The sequence below is a fragment of the Marmota monax genome, unplaced genomic scaffold (assembly GCF_021218885.2).
Source record: "Marmota monax isolate L192 unplaced genomic scaffold, Marmota_monax_Labrador192_F-V1.1 WCK01_AAM20220418_F8-fsc00005, whole genome shotgun sequence".
NCBI classification, from domain to species: Eukaryota; Metazoa; Chordata; class Mammalia; order Rodentia; family Sciuridae; genus Marmota; species Marmota monax.
Window position 1 is genome coordinate 29,957,846 of NW_026692254.1, and position 19,506 is coordinate 29,977,351.

A 19,506-nucleotide genomic window follows, 5' to 3' on the forward strand; every position below is an offset into this window, starting at 1 on the left:
ATCTTGATTCCCACCTCCTTTAAAACTACAGATAATACTATGTGGACCAAAAACATTTTGATAATGCAAATAATTCACCTTAATTTGTTGGGTAGATACTAGAATATCAACACTTTCTTAATATTTATATTCTACCCTAACTACAGATTGATCAGGAATTCTTTGGGGATGCAACATTTTCCTCCTCTGTAGCTTAGGGGATAGAAGTGAGCTTAAATTCCATCTAGTACTATTTACTGACCTTTTCAAACATTCATTTTTTTTCCTATGAAATGGGTATAGTAATCTTATTCTTACACTGATGCTGAGAAACAAGAATGTATTTTGTAAAGTAGCTGGCCTAGTGGTGCACACCTTTGATCCCAGCTATTTGGATGCTTCTCTGAGAAGGAAGGTCACAGATTTGATGCCAGCCCAGGTAATTTAAGGGAGATCCTGTCTCAAAATTTTTAAAACGGCTGGGGATATAGTTTGGTAGTAAAGCGTGCCTGGTTTCAATCTCCAGTACTACCAAAAAAATAAATAAAATAAAATAAAGTCCTTCAACAGGCTAAGTAACAACTCATATCACTATAATTAATAAACAATTGTGAGATGATTAGAACACTGTTAAGAAAAACAAGATTCTTTCTTCACATTCTTTGTTCTTTACTTCCTATTTTTTAAGTAGGGGAGAAAACCTGAGTTTACAAAAAAGTGACCAGAAGAATGGGAAGTTTTACTCCATATATGTATGATATGTCAAAATATAGTCTACTGTCATGTATAACTAAAAAAAAAAAAAAAAAAAAAAAAGTGACCAAGAAACAGATGGCAGTAATTGTTATGTAGTAGTTTCTGTGACTTGCATTTAGGCAGCAGTAAAAGCATTCCTATTTTGTCTTTCATTACTTCTGTAAATTAAAAGTTACAGTCAATTAATTAAAACTTTTGCTCCAAAATGGTGTCTAACATCAAATTTTAAAAGACAAATGACAAATAATAATAGTAAAATGTTAATAAACATTTTTATTTTTTAAAAATTCCAGGTGATGTCCCAATGTCAGTAAACTGTTCCATTTTTTGTACCAGCCCAGGCAGGCCTACATTCAGTTACAATAGTTCAGTACAACACATGAAGCATATGAAATGCTTCAAACATCAAAAACACTACCTTGTCTCTGGCATATCATACTTTTTAAGGCAGAAGTACTTTCTATAATCACTACTACAGATTGTTTCCCGGTTCATCTTTTGTTAACCAGAACTACACATCCCATAGGTATTCCAGTTAAGTGAAGTTTACATCCATAAGAACATGGTATCAAAGACAGAAAAATTTCCCTTTTCTTCAGTAATTTCAAGAGGCCTCAACAACCAACACACCTCACGACTTTCTTGAAAATAAAATATTACTTTTGATGAAAAATTTTATATCCTAATTATTTTTAAAAAATTCTTTTTAAGTTGATACTTAAAAGAATTTTAATTTTTAATCATCTTCCACAACTATCTGATATGCCTTAAGCTTAATGACACTTAAGTTTTTAATAAGATAATCACTTTCAGGGGAAAAATGTTATTTCATTTTTATTTTAAAATTCTGCTTTATATAAAAGTGTATAAATGTCATTCTGCCAAATATACTTCATATCCACTTCTAATATAGATGCTGCCAGTTAATGAAGTCACAAATATTAAACATATTTTACTTCTTGGATAGAATTATGTATGTGACAGAAAGCAGTAATCCTGTTGGATAGTTCTATAATTCCAAAGTAGTTGTTAGAAATGTTCATATTTTCTTCCATTTTTTACTGTAATGTGATTATCACAATGTTGAACTGATGTCTGTTTAACTGATCATCATCACCATCATCATCTCAATCTTGGGAATTATCAGCGGCATCCCCCCCATACAAATAGACAGGTACAGTGGTACAGTTTAGTGATAAAGAATTCAGTCTTAAGAGTATTCCTTTAGATCCTTTGTTTATATCACATTATTGTGAATTTATACAAACTCCCATTTATTGTTGTAAAACTGTACTATGTAATGCATTACTATACTATTACAAAATATCCTTTTCTGTAAATACATTGAAAAATTTTCTGGGCATTTATTAGACCTTATTTTTAGCATTATTCCAAATGCTAACAACCAGATATTTCAAAACCCCAAATATAAAGTCAGTTTTCTTAAATTTCTGAAATTAGTTACTTGAATGAAATTAGTTACTTGAGTTAATAGGAATTCTGTAGGAATATTGACCCACCTCATCTCCTTTAACCTTCAAAATAGTTAAAAACAGAAAAAAAACAAACCTGTTATAAATAACAAGAATCTTTCAATTCAAAACTATTGAAAGACCATAAGTTAGCTGATCTATGAAATTATACAAGATGAAGCTGAAATAGCTGAGCTTTTTTTTTTTTTTTAAACACAATTAAACCCAGTTATCTTTTCCCCTAAGGTGATAAGAAAACTGAAAATCTGCCTTTAAATCATGCAGAGCTTTAGATTAACATTTTTCTAATTTCTCTAAGAAACTAAACTGTTTCTTATTTTACAATTATAAATAATCATGACACTCAAACTCATTGTTTTGTGGTCAGGTGTTTCTACTTTGAGACTAGATTGCACGGTACTATTTAGCCAAGATGTATTATACTGCTAGATTATGTATAAAATATTATTTCTGGTATTTGTCCATCTTCTATTGAAGTGCCATTATTATTGCCAGGGGAACTGAAAAAGAAAAAAACAGTCTTGCTGGCAGCCGGTGTCTCATGGACTACTTTCTTCAATCCTTTTGTGCCATAGTGTGAATCTGGACCCTAAATGAGAATAAAAGACTTATTAGCAATTTTCACTAAATAAGCACTCAAGTTACTATGATGTTGTAATTAGATCAATGGTCTATAATATTCATTATAGCTCCTATATAAATTTTATGCTGAGGCATTTAATGAAAAATGAAGTTTTTCTAAAAAGCTAATCAATGAGCTCAGTCATTAGGGGAGTAGTGAAAAGGTTTAAGAAAACAATTACTGTATCTTCTGTCAAATATTCAGTTTCCTCAGATAAGGGGCTACTTTTTAAAAAGAACTTTTCTTTCAGGATACAATGGGGTGCTGAAAGGATACAATGAAGTGCTCCTTTACTTCTTAAAGGAGCTGGATATTTTAGCTCCCAGATACCTTCCTCTGTGTTCCCTCCTTCTCCTTCCGTATTCCTTCTAGGGGACTGAATCCAGGAGTACTCTGCCACAGAGCTAAATCCCTAGCTCTTTTATCTTGAGACAGGGTCTCACTAAGTTGCCCAGGCTTGCCTGGAACTTGAGATCTTTCTATCTTAGGTGTGCACCACCATGCCCAGTTCCCCACCCCCACTTTTTAAAAATTATTTTATTTATTTTTAATGTGATGCTGAGGATCGAACCCAGTGCCTCACACATGCTAGGCAAGTGCTCTGCCACTGAGCTACAGCCCCAGCCCTTTTACCCCTTTTCTTAACAGAGTCTACTGTCAGTGATTTTCAGCTTCTAAAACATTGTAAAACACACTCAAGCGTGAAACCATGAGCTACACCAGTGCAGCCTCAAGAACATTCTGAATGACACTTACTTTGAGTGTTGCACATGCTGTGTAGCATATGTTGGGCAGGATCTCTATAGGTTCTTTGAACATGACCCTGAATGTGTTAGCAGTCCCATCACAACTAAATCCAGTATCATTTTGTCCGAGGGTTTGTTTTTTTTCATATTCAATGATCTGTAATTTTTAAAAGAGAAGTTATGTTTAAGTTAAAGTTATGTTTAAGCTTTGTAGAAAAGAACATGAAGCCTTTAGAGTAGCAGAACAGACCATTAAACCTCTGTTCTAGTCCTTCTCTACTTAACCTCTAACCACCAATGATGGTTTTTAAGCATGCTGTCAGAAAATGGCTGTTTATTATTCATCACATTAAGGATGAGGAGAATGTTGATTAACTGGGGCTGGTTATAGGAGAGGGGGTCTTTCATAAAAGATACACACACAGCTTGGTATGCAGATTTTTAGAATATGTTAATTTTAGATGTCTGAGGGAAATGAGCCTTTACTTCTGGCTAACCTGTGTCCCTAGGAAAATTCCTTTAGCATTTTCTGTTTCAGAGTTATTTATTGAAATCAAAGTTTAAATGACCTTAAATGAAGTATCAAGTTTGTGAATGTTCAAAATGTAAACATTTTGTCCCTTCAATTTCATTCTATCAGCTGTGCCAAGCACTGTGCAAGGCATCAAGTATGCTTTCTGGGAGCTTCAGGGTACAGCCAATTCAGAAAGAGCCATGCAGAATTCAAAGTGGCCAAACAGAGGAAAAACTGCTTCTGTTCAAGAGGGGAAACTCCATGGAGCAGATTCTAAAAACCCAAGTCAGAGCTTACCAGGTATGAGCAAGGGTTTCCACACATGAGAACAGCAAGTGCAGAACAGCCCTTGAAAATCTGCCTTTCTGCATATGGTAGATGAAACCAGTAATAATGAAATAGGCAAAATTCGATCTATGTGATGGGAGATCAGGACAATAGGCACTCTGCAGGGAGATGAACCGGGGGAGATCATGAGGAGGCCCCAGGTGCGGTAATGTTCTGTTCCTTGATCAGATACTGGTCACACAGGTATGTACAGTTTGTAAAAACTGTGCCATTTATGCCCCTTATAAACACAAACACTTTTCTGTGTGTTTATCACAGTTCAATAAAAAACTGAAATTAAAAAACAAAAACAAAGACATGATATGATAGTGCCTGGGAAAAAAGCAGTAAGACACAAGACCTGGCTTTTTCAGTGCAGTCTAGAACAAACCAGTTTACTTCTCTGAGCTTTGGTTTTATCCATTCATTTGGGAAAACCTTGCTTTACCTAATTACAAAACAACAGCAACAACATGTTATTGCAATGACCACATCACTTTACAGGTATCATCTCAAAGAGTCTTCCCCAAACTGTAAAGTATTTATCATAACTTTATTGTCGGGCTGCGGGTTGTAGCTCAGTGGTAGAGTGCTCGCCTAGCATGCACAAGGCATGAGTTTGATCCTCAGCACCACATAAATGTAAAAATGGACACATTTTAATGTGTCCACCTAAAACTTAAGAATAAATATTAAAAAAATAATAATAACTTTGTTGTCAAATCTGATGAGCAAATGGAAAGATCTGTCCATATCACACCTTGTAGGCGAGAGAGGTAAGAGTCAAACCCAGGCAGTTCTAACTGACTTCAAAGCTAATTCATGAGCTGGGGATATAACTCAGTGGGGAAACATTTGCACATCATGTGAAAGGTCCTGGATTCAATCTCTAAAACCACCCAAAACAGGACAACAAGAAATTCACGTAACCTTTTTATCTCCTATAAAATGAAGACAAAGATCTCTTGAAAATGTCAATTCATTAAGCAATAATAATAAAGTGTCATTTATTAGTAGTACATGGATATATTTTCAACACATGCTTGCAACTATTTCCATGAACCTACTTACAGACTTGCTGTTCCAAAAGCTGTCTATTGGACTACTAGAAGTTGAGATGCAGTGAGAGAGACTTTAAATGACATAACTTTAACAGTCCTAGAAACTTAGTATCTTTCCTTAATGGTCCACAGAGTCAATATATTGTATAAGCCAATAATATAGTGTATGTGGGTCAATGGGTTTTAAAATCTTCCAAACCAACATGTCCTCACTGCTATGTTTAACACAAAGTTAACACAAGACTTTGGTACTTTTATCTAGTATTCTGAACTGATCCAAAGCTGTGTTTTAGGGTTGGAGTATACTCAATGTTAGAGCACTTTAGAATGAACAAAGCCCTGGGTTTGATCTTCATCACTGTAAAAGAATACTGCCAAAGGTGTGTTTTAAGAAGTACATGGCTCTCCTTTTGAAGTGTAAGGTAAAGTGCCTCTCCACAAAACAAACATGTGAAGACAACTAACTTCTACAACAAAATGCCATCAGTTATGTCCATACCTTCTACTTAACAGTTCATACTATTCTTTCAATACCTCATCTCTGGGAATAAGGACCCAGGATAGGTATTATGAAAATGCCCCTAGGTGTTTCTATTATATACTCCTGTTTCAAACTTACTAATATAGAAGAAACATACTGATTTAGAGGAATGGGCCTTGCCTACAAAGTTAAGGCAAAGATTGTAAATTGGTTAAGAACCAGAATTTAGTTTCAGACTAGCTTTGTTTGGCCTTCATGGTGTGAGTGTTTGTAAAGATTTTAAATTATTATTATTATTATTATTTTTTTTTTTTTTTTTTTAGAGAGAGAGAGAGAGAGAGAATTTTAATATTTATTTTTAGTTTTTCGGCGGACACAACATCTTTGTATGTGGTGCTGAGGATCGAACCCGGGCCGCATGCATGCCAGGCGAGCGTGCTACCGCTTGAGCCACTTTCCCTGCCCTTAAATTATTGATTAACACTAAAAATGGAAGATGGAGATTTCATATAAAAATCCACACTTCTGGCTTCTTAGCATCCTCAGGCTTTTATTATCACATTGCAACTACTAATAGGAACTAAGTAGTGTTTTAAACAATTCATTTCCCTGCTTATCCCTGTTAGCTCTTGTACCAGGCCAGCTGTCTCCACTAAAATTATCTGCCCAAGCCCTGGAGGCATTTGTTTGCCACTTCTGTCACAAAGCAATAGGGAATTAGAAGTAGTGTTTCTAGTACAGAAGACTAGCTACAGGGTTAAGAAAATAAAGAGAACTTCCATTTCTAGTAATTTTATTCATAGTATTTAGACTTCATCATTTTAATATACCTATAACCCAAACACCCTGGTGAGGTGTGAGGTGTCTGGTATCTTAGGTAATACATGAAGTATGCTAAAGGGAGGATGGGGTTTTAGAATCAAAGAGACTCACAGTGGAGCCCTGGCTCCCCTTGCTCCTGCCCACCCCACCACCCCAGGCCTGCAGATTATCCAATCTGCTAAACTGGGCTTAGGGATTCTACTAGACAGGCTCTTAAGACTTCATAATGTATATAATGTGCAATGGGGAATAAATGCAAAAATCTTTTTTTTTTTTTAATACTCTTCAAAGATTTGCTGAGGCTTTTCTGTACTTAAACATCATGGAATTAAGCTGGATGTGGTGACACACACCTGGAATCCCATTTAATTGGGAGGCTGAAATGGGAGAATCACAAATTCTCAGTAGCCTCAGCAACTTAGCAAGATTCTATTTCAAAATAAAAAAGGGCCAAGATGCAGCTTAGTGGTAGAGTTCCACTAAATTTGATACTTGTACTGCAAAACAAAAACAAAAAAAACACCATGGAAATTACTTTTCTAACCTGTTGAAAAACCTTACAAATAAATAATTCAGTGAGTCTAAAACCTGTTTATTAAAAAATATAACTTTCTAACTGGTATGTGACAACAACAAATTCACATGAATGATATAAATTTATCAAGTGAAGTTCATTAGAAACCTTAGTGGATAGGATTAGAAAATGAGTATAATGATTTGGTTAGTACAGTGACTAATGCAATCTTCCATTTGAAGCAAGGTCTGTCTCTTTTGAGGGTGTGAGGTATCATTTTTAGCTGTCACTGAACCAGATCTTTGAACTGTTATAGTCACAAAGTATAAAGCTAGTATTTTAAAAGCCAATAATGCATTCTGATCACAAAGTTTACCAAAGTTTTTACTATGAAAAATGACGCTAGTAACATTTCAGAGAGGGCAGAAATTTTCTATTGATAAACAAGAGTTGAAACATTTTTTACTTCCTTTTCTTATATTCTGTTTTCATTTATGTATACAAAATCCAGTACTGCCTATTAGTTTGCAAATATGTTTTCAAAAATAATCTTGCTAAAAGGGGTATGGAATCAAAAGAACACTGGTTTATTAATAAGATACGGGAAGAAAGAGGTATTTTCCAGATTAGGTAATAGTGCCCTGTCTGAAAGAATCAAGTATAGTAGACCTAAAGAATGAGGGAGGGTCTGATAAGTGAAGAGGTGTTCATAGTAGCTGGAAGTAATGAGATAGTTTCAAGGCCCTAAAGTTCAAAATATCACGAAAAAAGCAGAAAGACATTTTAAGACAGTTAATGCACAGCAGGAAGTACTAATGGGTTTCCTGGACAAAGGAGCGCTCCTGTTAACATTAAATGCTTCAATGAAGGACCTTTATTTTTTTGAAACCAGATTTTTTAGAACAACTGTAAAATAAATCTCTAGGCTAAAAATGCTAATAATGGGCTTTCTAATTCCTTTGATAATCGTTCTAAAATCTGGACTCCTGCCAAGAGAATATTTTACTGTAAGATTACATGTTTGTTACATTTCAAAATGATAAATTATGGAGGGAAATAGTACCTGTATATTCACTTGATAATCCGTGGGACCATGAATAGATCCATATAAGCCAAATCCAACTATAGAGATTCTTCTATTAACTGTGAACCTACGAGGGAGAAACCGAATATAAAATAACAATTCTGTAAGTGTTCTTATTCTGAAGGTTTATAATTTTTTCAAGTGTTACTTGGAACATCTAGTTTTGCTTATAAAAAGGAAAACTATCACAAGTTGATTATCTTCGGAAATAACGTGTTTACTTAAAACAAACCAATAATAACAACAACAAAAAAATCTTTCTGGAATATGAATTTAACAGGATCTTAAGCAGAATCTGAAGCCCCAGCATTCCAAACTAGGACAATTATCTCAATAAATATTTACTGAGGGCCTACTGTATTTAGGTTCTGGGCTTGGCAACGGGGAATAATGGTCAACAGCACACAGCTTCTATACCTATTGGCTTTGTGGCCTAATAAGCAATCATTATAAATTGTGGTTAAGAGTTATGAAGGAAGCAGGCTGCTGTAACAAATAATTCTGATAGTAGAGGGGCTGGAGACAGGACCTAATTCAAACAGGTGGATTTGAATAAGGATTCCATACCTATAATAATTAGCAATTATTAGCAGTTTGATCCTAAGTGTCAGTTTTTATACATTTATAAAATGAAGTAATTAATATTTCTTATTAATTTTTCTTAACTAAGTACATATGGAACTGAGATAATCTGTGATTCAAAACAAGTAATTCTCAACATTTTCAGCCACAATTTCCATTATCATTACTACCAGCATACCAGCACCACTTAATGAGTACTTCCTAATATACCAGGCCCCGAGTTTCAGCTCTTACAATACTTACTTCCTATAATCATCCTAACAGCTCTATACAACACTAGCTTCCTGTACTATTTTTATTATCCTAAATTCCTGAGGCTAAAGAAACAGATTTTAGCCATGTTAGGTGACACACACTTGTAGTCCCACTCACATGGAAGGCCGAGGTAAAAGGATTGTTTGGTCCTACAAGTTTGACACCATTCTAGACAAAATAGTAAAACCCCTTACAAAAAACAAAAAAAGGAAAGAAAGAATGAAAGAAAGAAACTGACGTTTAGAGAGATTAACTTGCCCAAATCAAAAAGTGTGGCAGAACTGAGTGGGACACATCTCCACATCTGCTTGGATCAAATTCAGTTCTCTTTAATTATCATGCTCTACAGTGTAAAAGACCACCTTAAAAAACTGCAAATAGCTCAGTGGTAGAGTGTTTGCTCAGCACGTGAGAGAGTTCAATCCCCAGCACTACGCCCCCTCTTCCCAAAATTATTTGTAATAGTTTACGTTTATGGTATCAAGGATTGAACCCAGGGGTGCTTAACCACTGAGCCACATCCCCAGTCCTTTTCTTTATTTAGAAACAGGGTCTTTCTGAGTTGCTTAGGGCCTCACTAAGTTGTTGAAGCTGGCTCTGAACTTGCAATCCTCCTGCCTCAGCCTCCTGAATCACTGGGACTATAGGCATGTGCCACTGCACCCATCTGTAATATTTTTTTAAGAGTATACAAATCAATAAATTCTATTTTCAAAAATCCAGAAAAAAGGGCTGGGGTTGTGGCTCAGCAGTAGAGTGCTCACCTAGCACGTGCGAGGCCCTGGGTTCAATCCTCAGCACCACATAAAAATAAATAAAAAAAAAAGGTATTGTGTCCAACTATAACCATATATATATATATATATATATAAAATCCAGGGGCTGAGGTTGTGGCTCAGAAGTAGAATGCTCACCTAGCACGTGCAAGGCCCTGGGTTTGATCCCCAGCACCACATAAAAATAAATAAAATAAAGGTATTGTGTTCAACTACTACTAAAAAATAAATACTAAAAAAAAAAAAAAAAAAAAAAAAAAAATCCAGAAAATAGACCGTGATGTAGCTCTTGTTTATCAGCATGCTTGAAGCCCCAGGTTCAATCTCTAGCACAAACAAACAAACAAAAAACCTTGAAAATTCAGCTAAACAAATAAGGAAAATTTTAGAGCATCTGTATATCCAGAAATAACCCTTGTTAACTCTTTACATTTCTTTTTCAGACTTATTCCTATGAACATATATATTAAAAATCATCTTAGGAGACACATAATATACACACACACAGATATTTTGTACACATACCTCTTTTTCATGTAAAACAGTAAAAAATGACTACTGATTTACTATATCTAACCAATCTCTTATTGAATAAAGTTATTTGCAGTTATTATAATTACTACATGATATTGCCATGGTTTACAGCTAGGTCATTTTATAAAGCCATCATTATTTTCTTAGAATAAATGCTTAGAATTGTTGGTAAAAATAAAAGGCATTAAGGCTTTAAATAAATATTGTCAGATTGCTTCCTAGTAAGATTAACACTTTATGCCCCAGAGCACAGATCATTTCTATCTCACTTGTATCATTACCATTAATTTCCTCTTGCCTTTGAGAAAATGATAATTGACAAATTCCATTTCCATTTGATTAGTAATTACGTAAAACTTTTGCTTATATGCTCTCTGCCCCTTAGATTTTTTCATTAATGAAACATCCACTCGGGGCTGGGATGTGGCTCAAGCGGTAGCGCGCTCGCCTGGCATGCGTGCGGCCCGGGTTCGATCCTCAGCACCACATACAAACAAAGATGTTGTGTCCGCCAAATACTAAAAAATAAATATTAAAAAAAAAAAAAAAAAAAAAATTCTCTCTCTCTCTACCTCTATCTCTCTCACTCTCTCTAAAAAAAAAAAAAAAAAAAAAAAAAAGAAACATCCACTCACGTGCTTTTCTCTATTTTCTATACTGGTGAGTTTATCTTTGTAATGCACATTATATACAGTTACTTATGCTTTGTTGGTAATATCCCTTACAAAAAGTTTCACATTTGTCATTTATGTTCTAACTTTATGGTATTTTTTTTTTTTTTTAAGATAGAAGAGAAGAGAAGAGAGAGAGAGAGAATTTTTTAATATTTATTTTTCAGTTTTCGGTGGACACAGCATCTTTATTTTATTTTTATGTGGTGCTGAGGATCAAACCCAGCGCCCCGGCGCGCATGCCAGATGAGCACATTACCGCTTGAGCCACATCCCCAGACCTGTATGGTAATTTTTAACAAAAATTTTTTCAATTATTTGTAGCCAAATTATGATTTATGCCAAATATAAAGTCACCTACCTAATCCTTATAGTAAAGACACATCTGTTCCAGTATTTTCATTTATAAAGTTTTAATTAACATGAATTTGGTACATGGGATCAGTAAGGATCTAACTTTTTTTTTCCTAGTAGTTAATTCTTTCCTTAGCTGTATGATATTAAGCTCATTAATATTAGGTTGGTTTTTGAACTTTAGTCTGTTCCATTCAACACTAACTTCTTATAGATCTATAATACTTCTTTATGTGTGGTCTGTATCACTGTTTTTTTAAAGAAAATTTACTCTTCCAGATTTGTATTTTGCCAAGCTATTTCCACCTATCAAAAACATGTGACCTCTAAAAGGAATTGGCTAACATACACAAGATAATGTGGAAGACGCTGTCCTTATCAAAGTCTGATTCAAGCTGAAGTTCTCTAGTCCTTCATAGAGAGACTCTATATTATGTTACTATTGTGAATGGGGTTATTCACAATATTATAGTAATATTCAATATAATAAATAATATACTAATATAAGAGATTATAATAAAATATGAAATAAAATATTCATTCAATACTATAGCTGTGGTAAAATATACGCAAATGTACCACTTTAACCTGTTTTTTTTTTTTCTTTTTTGGTGGCACAGGGGATTGAACCCATGCTAGTAAGTGTTCTACTACTGAGCTACATCCCCAACCCTATTTGTTTTATTTTGAGTTGCCCAGGCTGCCCTTGAACTTGGGATCCTCCTGCCTTAGCCTCCCAAGTAACTGGAACTACAGGTATCTGCCACCACAGCTCAATTAAACCATTTTTAAGTGTACAGTTCAGTGGTATTAAGTACATTCACATCATTGTACAATTACCACCATTATTTGTATCTTTGTGACTAAATTTTGATAACATACAGAAACAACAGTTTTCAAATATACATTTTATAAGTTGGCCACTGTTCTCTTTTATTGATTCTAATTGTTTTTTTAGCTGATCCTGACGTTAAGTGGACCAACTAATCTCTTTAAAAAGAGTTCTACCTCCAAGGAGGCACACTCTCTTACACAAATTTAGGGGCACTACCAGCCAAGCAGCCAATTTTCTATAATAATCAGAACAGTCCCCTATAACAAAGAATCCCAATCAACTTTCAAAAAGTGTTATACCGAGGCTGAGGCAGGGATATCACAAGTTCAAGGGCAGCCTGGGCAACTTGGAGAATCTCAGCAACTCGGTGAGATGGTATTTCAAAAACAAAAAAGGATGTGCTTAGTAATACAGCACCCCTGGATTCAACACCCACTATTCGGCGAGTGTCATGCCAGAATTCATGTAGGTGATAAACTATAAACCTTGAACCTAATTCCATTTTATTTATAAATCAAAGATTTTTAGTGTAATTTTAATGTTCATGGATTTTTACAAGAGGCAACTACCACAAAAATAGAGGAAATCTTATGTCTGTTCTCATTATTTGTGGTAGTTATGTTCTACAAAGCTACTGTACACACAGAATTACCAAATACTAAACCATTGCTACCAGGGAAATTATACGCACATGTGTATGTATGTGTATACATATGTATATATGCACACAAACTACCCATATGTGTATTCACACACACATACCCCTCACATACGTTATAAACTTGAATCCTAAAAACAAGGCATCCTAGTAGATTGTACGTTCTTCATTCAAAAGACAAAATGAAGTTCAGCAGTGTTAGGTAACTTGCTTGAGGCTACCTCACTAACAGGTGCCATAGCTGGGATTCAAACCCCATCTAATTGGCCCAAGACCCAGTTTGTTGCATTAAGTGCACTGTCCCACCTTCTTCATCCTGTAGGAAAGTTTGTGAAGTCTCATCTCTCCTGAGAACATGCTGGACTGACAACTCAAATCTTTGGCTGAAAATATCTAAGAAATCACTCTGAGTATTGATATTAGAGTAACAAATTTTAGCCAGCAGGTGAGTTCACAAATACGGAAATGAGAATCTACAGGACTAACTCAAATGTTTTATTTAGAACCTTGGTATGTGAGACAATTAACATACTACACCTATACCCTGCAGCTGAAGCCATCTCATCATGATGATACATATGTACTGTATCAAGTTACTTTAGTCTACACAATCAAATCATGTTTACATATTTAATTTTACTACCAATTACATTTACTTCTTCTTCATATTATAACTTGGCCATTTATCAAATTTAAAAAAATATTTGAAGCATTCTATGAATTTCATTTCAGGTTAATAAAAGAGAAATTACAAAAATATTTATTATAATAATCAGATTTGATGGAGTTGTGAGAAAGGCCTCTTCCTTTCCAATATTCAAGGCTCTAAATTCTTTATCCTTTATGACTGCAACAATTCAGAATTACAGTAAAACTAATGAAAAATAGCAGATACAGTAGGTATCCCTATCTTTAGGCTTCAATAGCCTATTGTAGTAAAGAAACATTCTTTTAGACTTCATCTATTATAGTTATATGTTAAAAAAAAGGGGGGGGATTTTTATCAAAAACCTTTTTGACATCTATTGAAATCAAATTATTTATCTTTTGGTATGCTACTTGGATGAGTTATATTAATACATTTCCTAACATTGAGCGATTTTTCCAGTTTTCAAATAAATTATTTAATATGCTTATATAATATTGCTTTTCTAAGGAACTGTCAGATTAAATAGCTAATATTTTATACAGAATTTGTTCTACATAGTAAGTGAAGTGAACCTAGAATTTTTTTTGTCTTATCAGATTCCTATAGAAAGGTTATGCTTCCTTTAATAATTAACCAAGAAGAATTTTCTTCTTTTAATGCTCAAGGAAATTATCTGATCCTTGAATGTTTGGTAAAAACTCACCTGTAAAAACCTTGTGAAGGGACAGTTCTTTGATAACTTTTAATTCCTTCCATGGTAATTGGTCTATTCAGGCTTTCCTCTTCAGTCAATTTTGATAATTTATATTTGCCTATAAAATGATCCATTCCATCAAGATGTTCAATTTATTAGCACAGAGTAAACCCAGAATTAAAGTAAAAATCTCAGCAATTGACTATATTCCCATTTTGATTTCTAATTATGAATTTTTTAATTACCTCTGCCAGAGGTTTATTTATTTTTATTCATCTTTTTAAGGATCAGCTTATGGACTTATCAATCCTATTTTTAATCCACTAATTTCTTTATATTTACCTATTTCTCTTTTCTAGGGTTCTTTTAATATTCCTTTTCTAACTTCTGGGATTGAATGCTAGGTCATTTATTTCTTCTCTAATTTATTTGCTAAAAGTAGTTAATCATTACTTTTTGTGTGCAGCTTTGTCGTTATTCCCTAAGGTTTTATATATAGTATATATTCTTCTTATAAATGAGTAATAAATGGCTACGAATGCATTTTGAATTTGTCTTAACCCAAAAGTTATAACAGTCCCCCCTCAACTAGAGGTTTACTTTACAAAGTTATTAATTTCTAGTTGTATAACAAAGTGCTATTAAATAGCTGAAAATTCAAAAGGCATGTTTTATCAAAATTGATAATGATTCTATTTTTACATTTAACCTAAATACAGAAGAGTAAAGATAAATTCTTCAACAGGATTTTATGTATGTGTTTTCATGATTCTTTATTTCCCCCCATTTAAAGAGATATGTCCATGTAACATCTATTCAAAGAAAAACCTTATACTAAGCTTAATAAAGTTAAACTGATTAAAATTAACCTTAATTCTGTAACAACAGTGTTAGATCAACTGGAGGCTAGACCTCAACTCACCAGCAATGGTGATCCAAACAGACTTTATGTAACAGAAGGACCAACCCAATCCTTTCAAGCTTTTTTTTTTTAAACCCCAAGAGATGACCAGTGCTCATAATTCAGTGAAGAAACAGGGTGTCTTAATGACTTCCTGACTCATTAACTTAACCCCTAACTGCTACCCCACCCACTTGAATCCACAACATGATAGATACCTGATTCGATCACTTGTTCCGCTGTAACCCCACCGGCTCTCTACTTGCTGAAATCTATTGATGCAGCATTCCTTTCCTCTAAGGCAGCACCGTGGTCGGTCAATGTATTCCACTCGGGGTTTAGGATTGACAGTAAAATGAAGAAAGAGATTTACCACTTCACGATCTGACAAAATTCCAGATTGAGCAGGACCTGAAACAAAAATATAAATCTCAATAAAAGCCATGTGATTTCAAACTAATACTCCACTAAGTAACATGAATTCAATTCTAGAAGATGTCAAGTAAGAACAGAAAAATCTTAGCATATGTAATGTTAACATATATTTGAAGCTTCAAAAAATTCAGAATGTAAATGATGAAACCCTGTGGTAAACAGAAAGATCTCTGGATTTTTCTATCCACTCAACTCCTCAGAGTGCCACAGACTTTTGTTCACCAGAAAAGAATCATTCTCTATGATGGGGAACTACTTACAAGGGCAGCTAGTTACTCACCTAATGCCAATCTGAGGCTACCATCTGAACAATGGAATATATTCAGCAACAGACAAGGAATAGTGCCTTATTTCCAGATTTTAGATGTTCATTATAAAGTAAGAGCTAAGATCCAAAGAGCTGTGGAAGTAGCATACTATATAAGCTCTGCTTGTTCCATTCACAGTTTCTAAGAAAAAAAAATTCCAATGCCTTAAACTTATCCTGGAATAAATGCTGTTCCTCAAAAGGTTTCAGGAGATCCCTTCCAAAGCCAGTAAAAGCAACTGAAGTAATAAACTTCAAAACACTAAAAATTTGGTTTAGGAAACTCTTCTGGTTTTATTTATTTTTATTTTTTATTTTTTTAATATTTATTTTTTAGTTTTAGGTGGACATAATATCTTTATTTTATTTTTATGTGGTGCTGAGAATCAAACCCAGTGCCTCACGCATGCTAGGTGAGCACGCTACCACTTGAGCCACATCCCCAGCCCCATGATTTTAAAACTTGAAATTGAAAAAAAAAAAAAAAACTTTTAAATATCACACACAAAATATATTGGCATGCCAGACCTGGTGAGGATGAACACTCCTCTCTCTCAGAATGAAAAGAACTAAGGAAAAGGATTAAAATGTTTAAAATTCATGATAAAAGCCAGGTGCAGGGCTGTAATCCTAGTAACTTGGGAGGCTGAGGCAGGAAGATCACAAGTTCAAGGACAGCCTCAGCACTTAGCAAGGCCCTGTCTCAAAATAAAAGTAAAATGCAGCTGGGATGTTGCTCAGTGGTTAAGTGCCCCTGGGTTTAATCCCCAGTACCAAAAACCAACAAACAAAAAACATGATTAAAAAGCAAAGATCAATATGCAGCCAACTAGTGGTCCTAAAGAAATAATAAATAGGATGACACAAAAACTCAAGCCTATAGGAAAAAATTTCCTTAGTTGAAAAAAAGTCATCTTTAGGTCATGAAAAACATGTAACTACATAAAGAAAGCAAAGTAACTATTAATAGAGCAGTAAAAACAAAATAAATAATTCAAGAAATCATATAAAAGGATATACTTAGGCATATCATCATCAAACTGCTAAAGACCAAAGATAATGTGAAACCTTAAAAACCCCAGAGAAAAAGTATACTTTTCAAAAAGCAATAATTACACTTCCTACTAGAAACAATGGAAGCCAAAAGAGAACAGAATTATATATTCAAATGTTAGATAAATAACTGCTGAAGTTCTCTATCCAAAAGCACATCCTCCCAAAACTGAAGGTAAGATAAAAGATATTTTTAGACCAAAAAAAAAAAAAAAGTGAAAGAATCTGTTTGTATCACACCTGTTCTAAAGGAATTCTGGTAGAAGCATGGCAACATAGATAAAAATGAAAAGTACCAAAAAGGGCAAATATATTTGTAAATCTAAATGGTTGACTTTTTGTTTTGTTTTGTTTTATTTTTATGTGGTGCTGAGGATCAAACCCAGTGCCTCACACATGCTAGGCAAGCGCTCTACCACTGAGCCATAACCCACAGCGCTAGGTTACTGACCTTTAAAACAATAATACTATATCTTAAGGGCTTTTAAAATATATAAAGATTCAAAATACATGTTAACAGTAGCATCAAAGGCTGAGAGAGTTAAATATAGTTAGTTATTCAGGTTCTAGTGGAAATTTTACATTTAAAACCAAGTAAGAATTTTTTAAAAAAATATTATCTATCAAGGGTAATCCACTAAAATAACAACACAAAAATGTTTAATAAGCAAACAGAGAAGAAAAATAAAGAAACAAAAAAATCACTTGGTTCTTCCAAAATGAGAAAGGAAGGAAAGAAGGAAGAGGAAAGAACATAGGAAGATAGTGGATAGGGAGGGAGAAGGAAGGAAGAAAGGGAGGAAGAGGAGACAAATGGAAAAAAAAAATTGCAAGATGGTCAATATAAGTCCAAATATATCAGTAATTAAATGTAGAATAGGGTTGGGGTTGTGGCTCAGTGGTAGAGTGCTTGCCTAGCATGTGTGAGGCACTGGGTTCAATCCTCAGCACTACATAAAAAATAACATAAAGGTGTTGTATCTATCTGCAACTCTCTCTATATATAAAGGTAGAACAATCAAATATTCCAAATAACTAGGTTTGTTGGTCAGACTGGGTGTTTTAAAAAATGTAGTCTATAAGAGATACCTAAAATAAACAGATAATGTAAAACAAAGCTAAATAAAAGGATGGAGAAAATACAGAATATATAAATTCAATTTTTAAAAAAGCCTGGTAAAGGGGTTGGGGTTATAGTTCAGCAGAAGAACGCTTGCCTTGCATATGTAAGGCACTGGGTTCAATCCTCAGCACCACATATAAATAAATAAAATAAATAAAGATATTGTGTCCACCTTTTGAAAAATCTTAAAAAAAAAAAAAAAGCCAGGTAAAACTATCAATATCAGAAAAAACATTAAAACAAGAAATTTTACTAGATTTAAAATGGAATATATCATAAAGAGAGTAAATAATAATAATGTAGCAATCCTAAATTTGCATCTAATGATATAATTTCAAAATACACAAAGAAAAAAAACTTATGAAACCAAAAAGAGAGACTTTCTCAACCAAAACTATTAACTTACTTCTTAGGAACTGCATAAGAAACAAAAAGAAAAACAGTAGATATATAGAAAATCTGTATATCACTAGTATATTTTTTTCATAGATATAGGATTATTCAATTTATTTAAGAGGTGTAGGACTGTTCATACTTTTCTCTACCCAATAACCCAGAATACATTCTTCTCAAGTATACATGGGTTTTTATTAAAACTGGCCACACGGTGGGCCATAAAGCAAGTCTCAACAAACTTCAAATAAGTGAAAAGATATAGAATATATTCTCAGAAAACACTGGAATTAAATTGGAAGTCAGTAAGCATTCTTGCACAGGGAGACTGATTATTAAAATAGTTTTAAACAGGCCTTTAGTGAAGTGATAGCCTTACCAGCTGCAAACTCCTCAATTGTCATCAGTGGGAACCGGATGAAGGAAAGTGCTTTTCCTAGAACTTTCTGTTTATTTGCAAAAGTAACAGGTAATTGTTGTCTCTGACATTCTGCTTCTGCCCAGCGTACAACAGCTCCAAAAAGTCGACTTTCTCGAATACTAAGCGTGTCTCTTTCTAGAACAGCACAGAGTGTGTCTATAAATAAAATACAAAAATAAATCAAATAAGGAATATTTTGTTCTCTAACAAAGCAATATTGATAGACATGCTCATACAAAGTATTTAAACCTCAATGAAAAAATAGGTTACATAATTAAAACCATAGATTCTATGCCTTAAAATATTCTATATCTTAAAATAGCCAGGCATGGTGGCACATACCCATAATTCCAGCAATTGAGAAAGCTGAATAAAAGCGGGAGGATCCCAAGATTGAGGCCAGCCTCAGCAACTTAGCAAAGACTCTGTCTAAAAAATAAAAGGGTTGGGGATGTAGTTCAGTGGT

At 33.9% G+C, this 19,506-nt stretch overlaps 1 protein-coding gene and 1 long non-coding RNA gene across 2 annotated transcripts in view; one reads left to right on the forward strand and one right to left on the reverse strand.

Annotated features, from left to right (window-relative positions):
* LOC131423993 (uncharacterized) overlaps positions 1 to 19,506 on the forward strand; it is a 34,638-nt gene that overhangs the window by 4,027 nt on the left and 11,105 nt on the right. The window contains exon 2 of the long non-coding RNA XR_009226312.1: positions 4,237 to 4,410. This is a non-coding gene — a long non-coding RNA (uncharacterized LOC131423993). The remainder of the gene's footprint in view (positions 1 to 4,236; positions 4,411 to 19,506) is intronic.
* The window catches only part of Btbd1 (BTB domain containing 1), a 36,777-nt gene continuing 18,253 nt past the window's right edge, over positions 983 to 19,506 (reverse strand). Inside the window, exons 4-8 of the mRNA XM_046438361.2 lie at positions 18,999 to 19,196; positions 15,527 to 15,719; positions 8,379 to 8,466; positions 3,607 to 3,753; positions 983 to 2,817 (exon numbers count right to left, since the gene is read on the reverse strand). Coding sequence (XP_046294317.1) covers positions 2,659 to 2,817; positions 3,607 to 3,753; positions 8,379 to 8,466; positions 15,527 to 15,719; positions 18,999 to 19,196 — 785 coding nt within the window. The 3' untranslated portion in view covers positions 983 to 2,658. The remainder of the gene's footprint in view (positions 2,818 to 3,606; positions 3,754 to 8,378; positions 8,467 to 15,526; positions 15,720 to 18,998; positions 19,197 to 19,506) is intronic.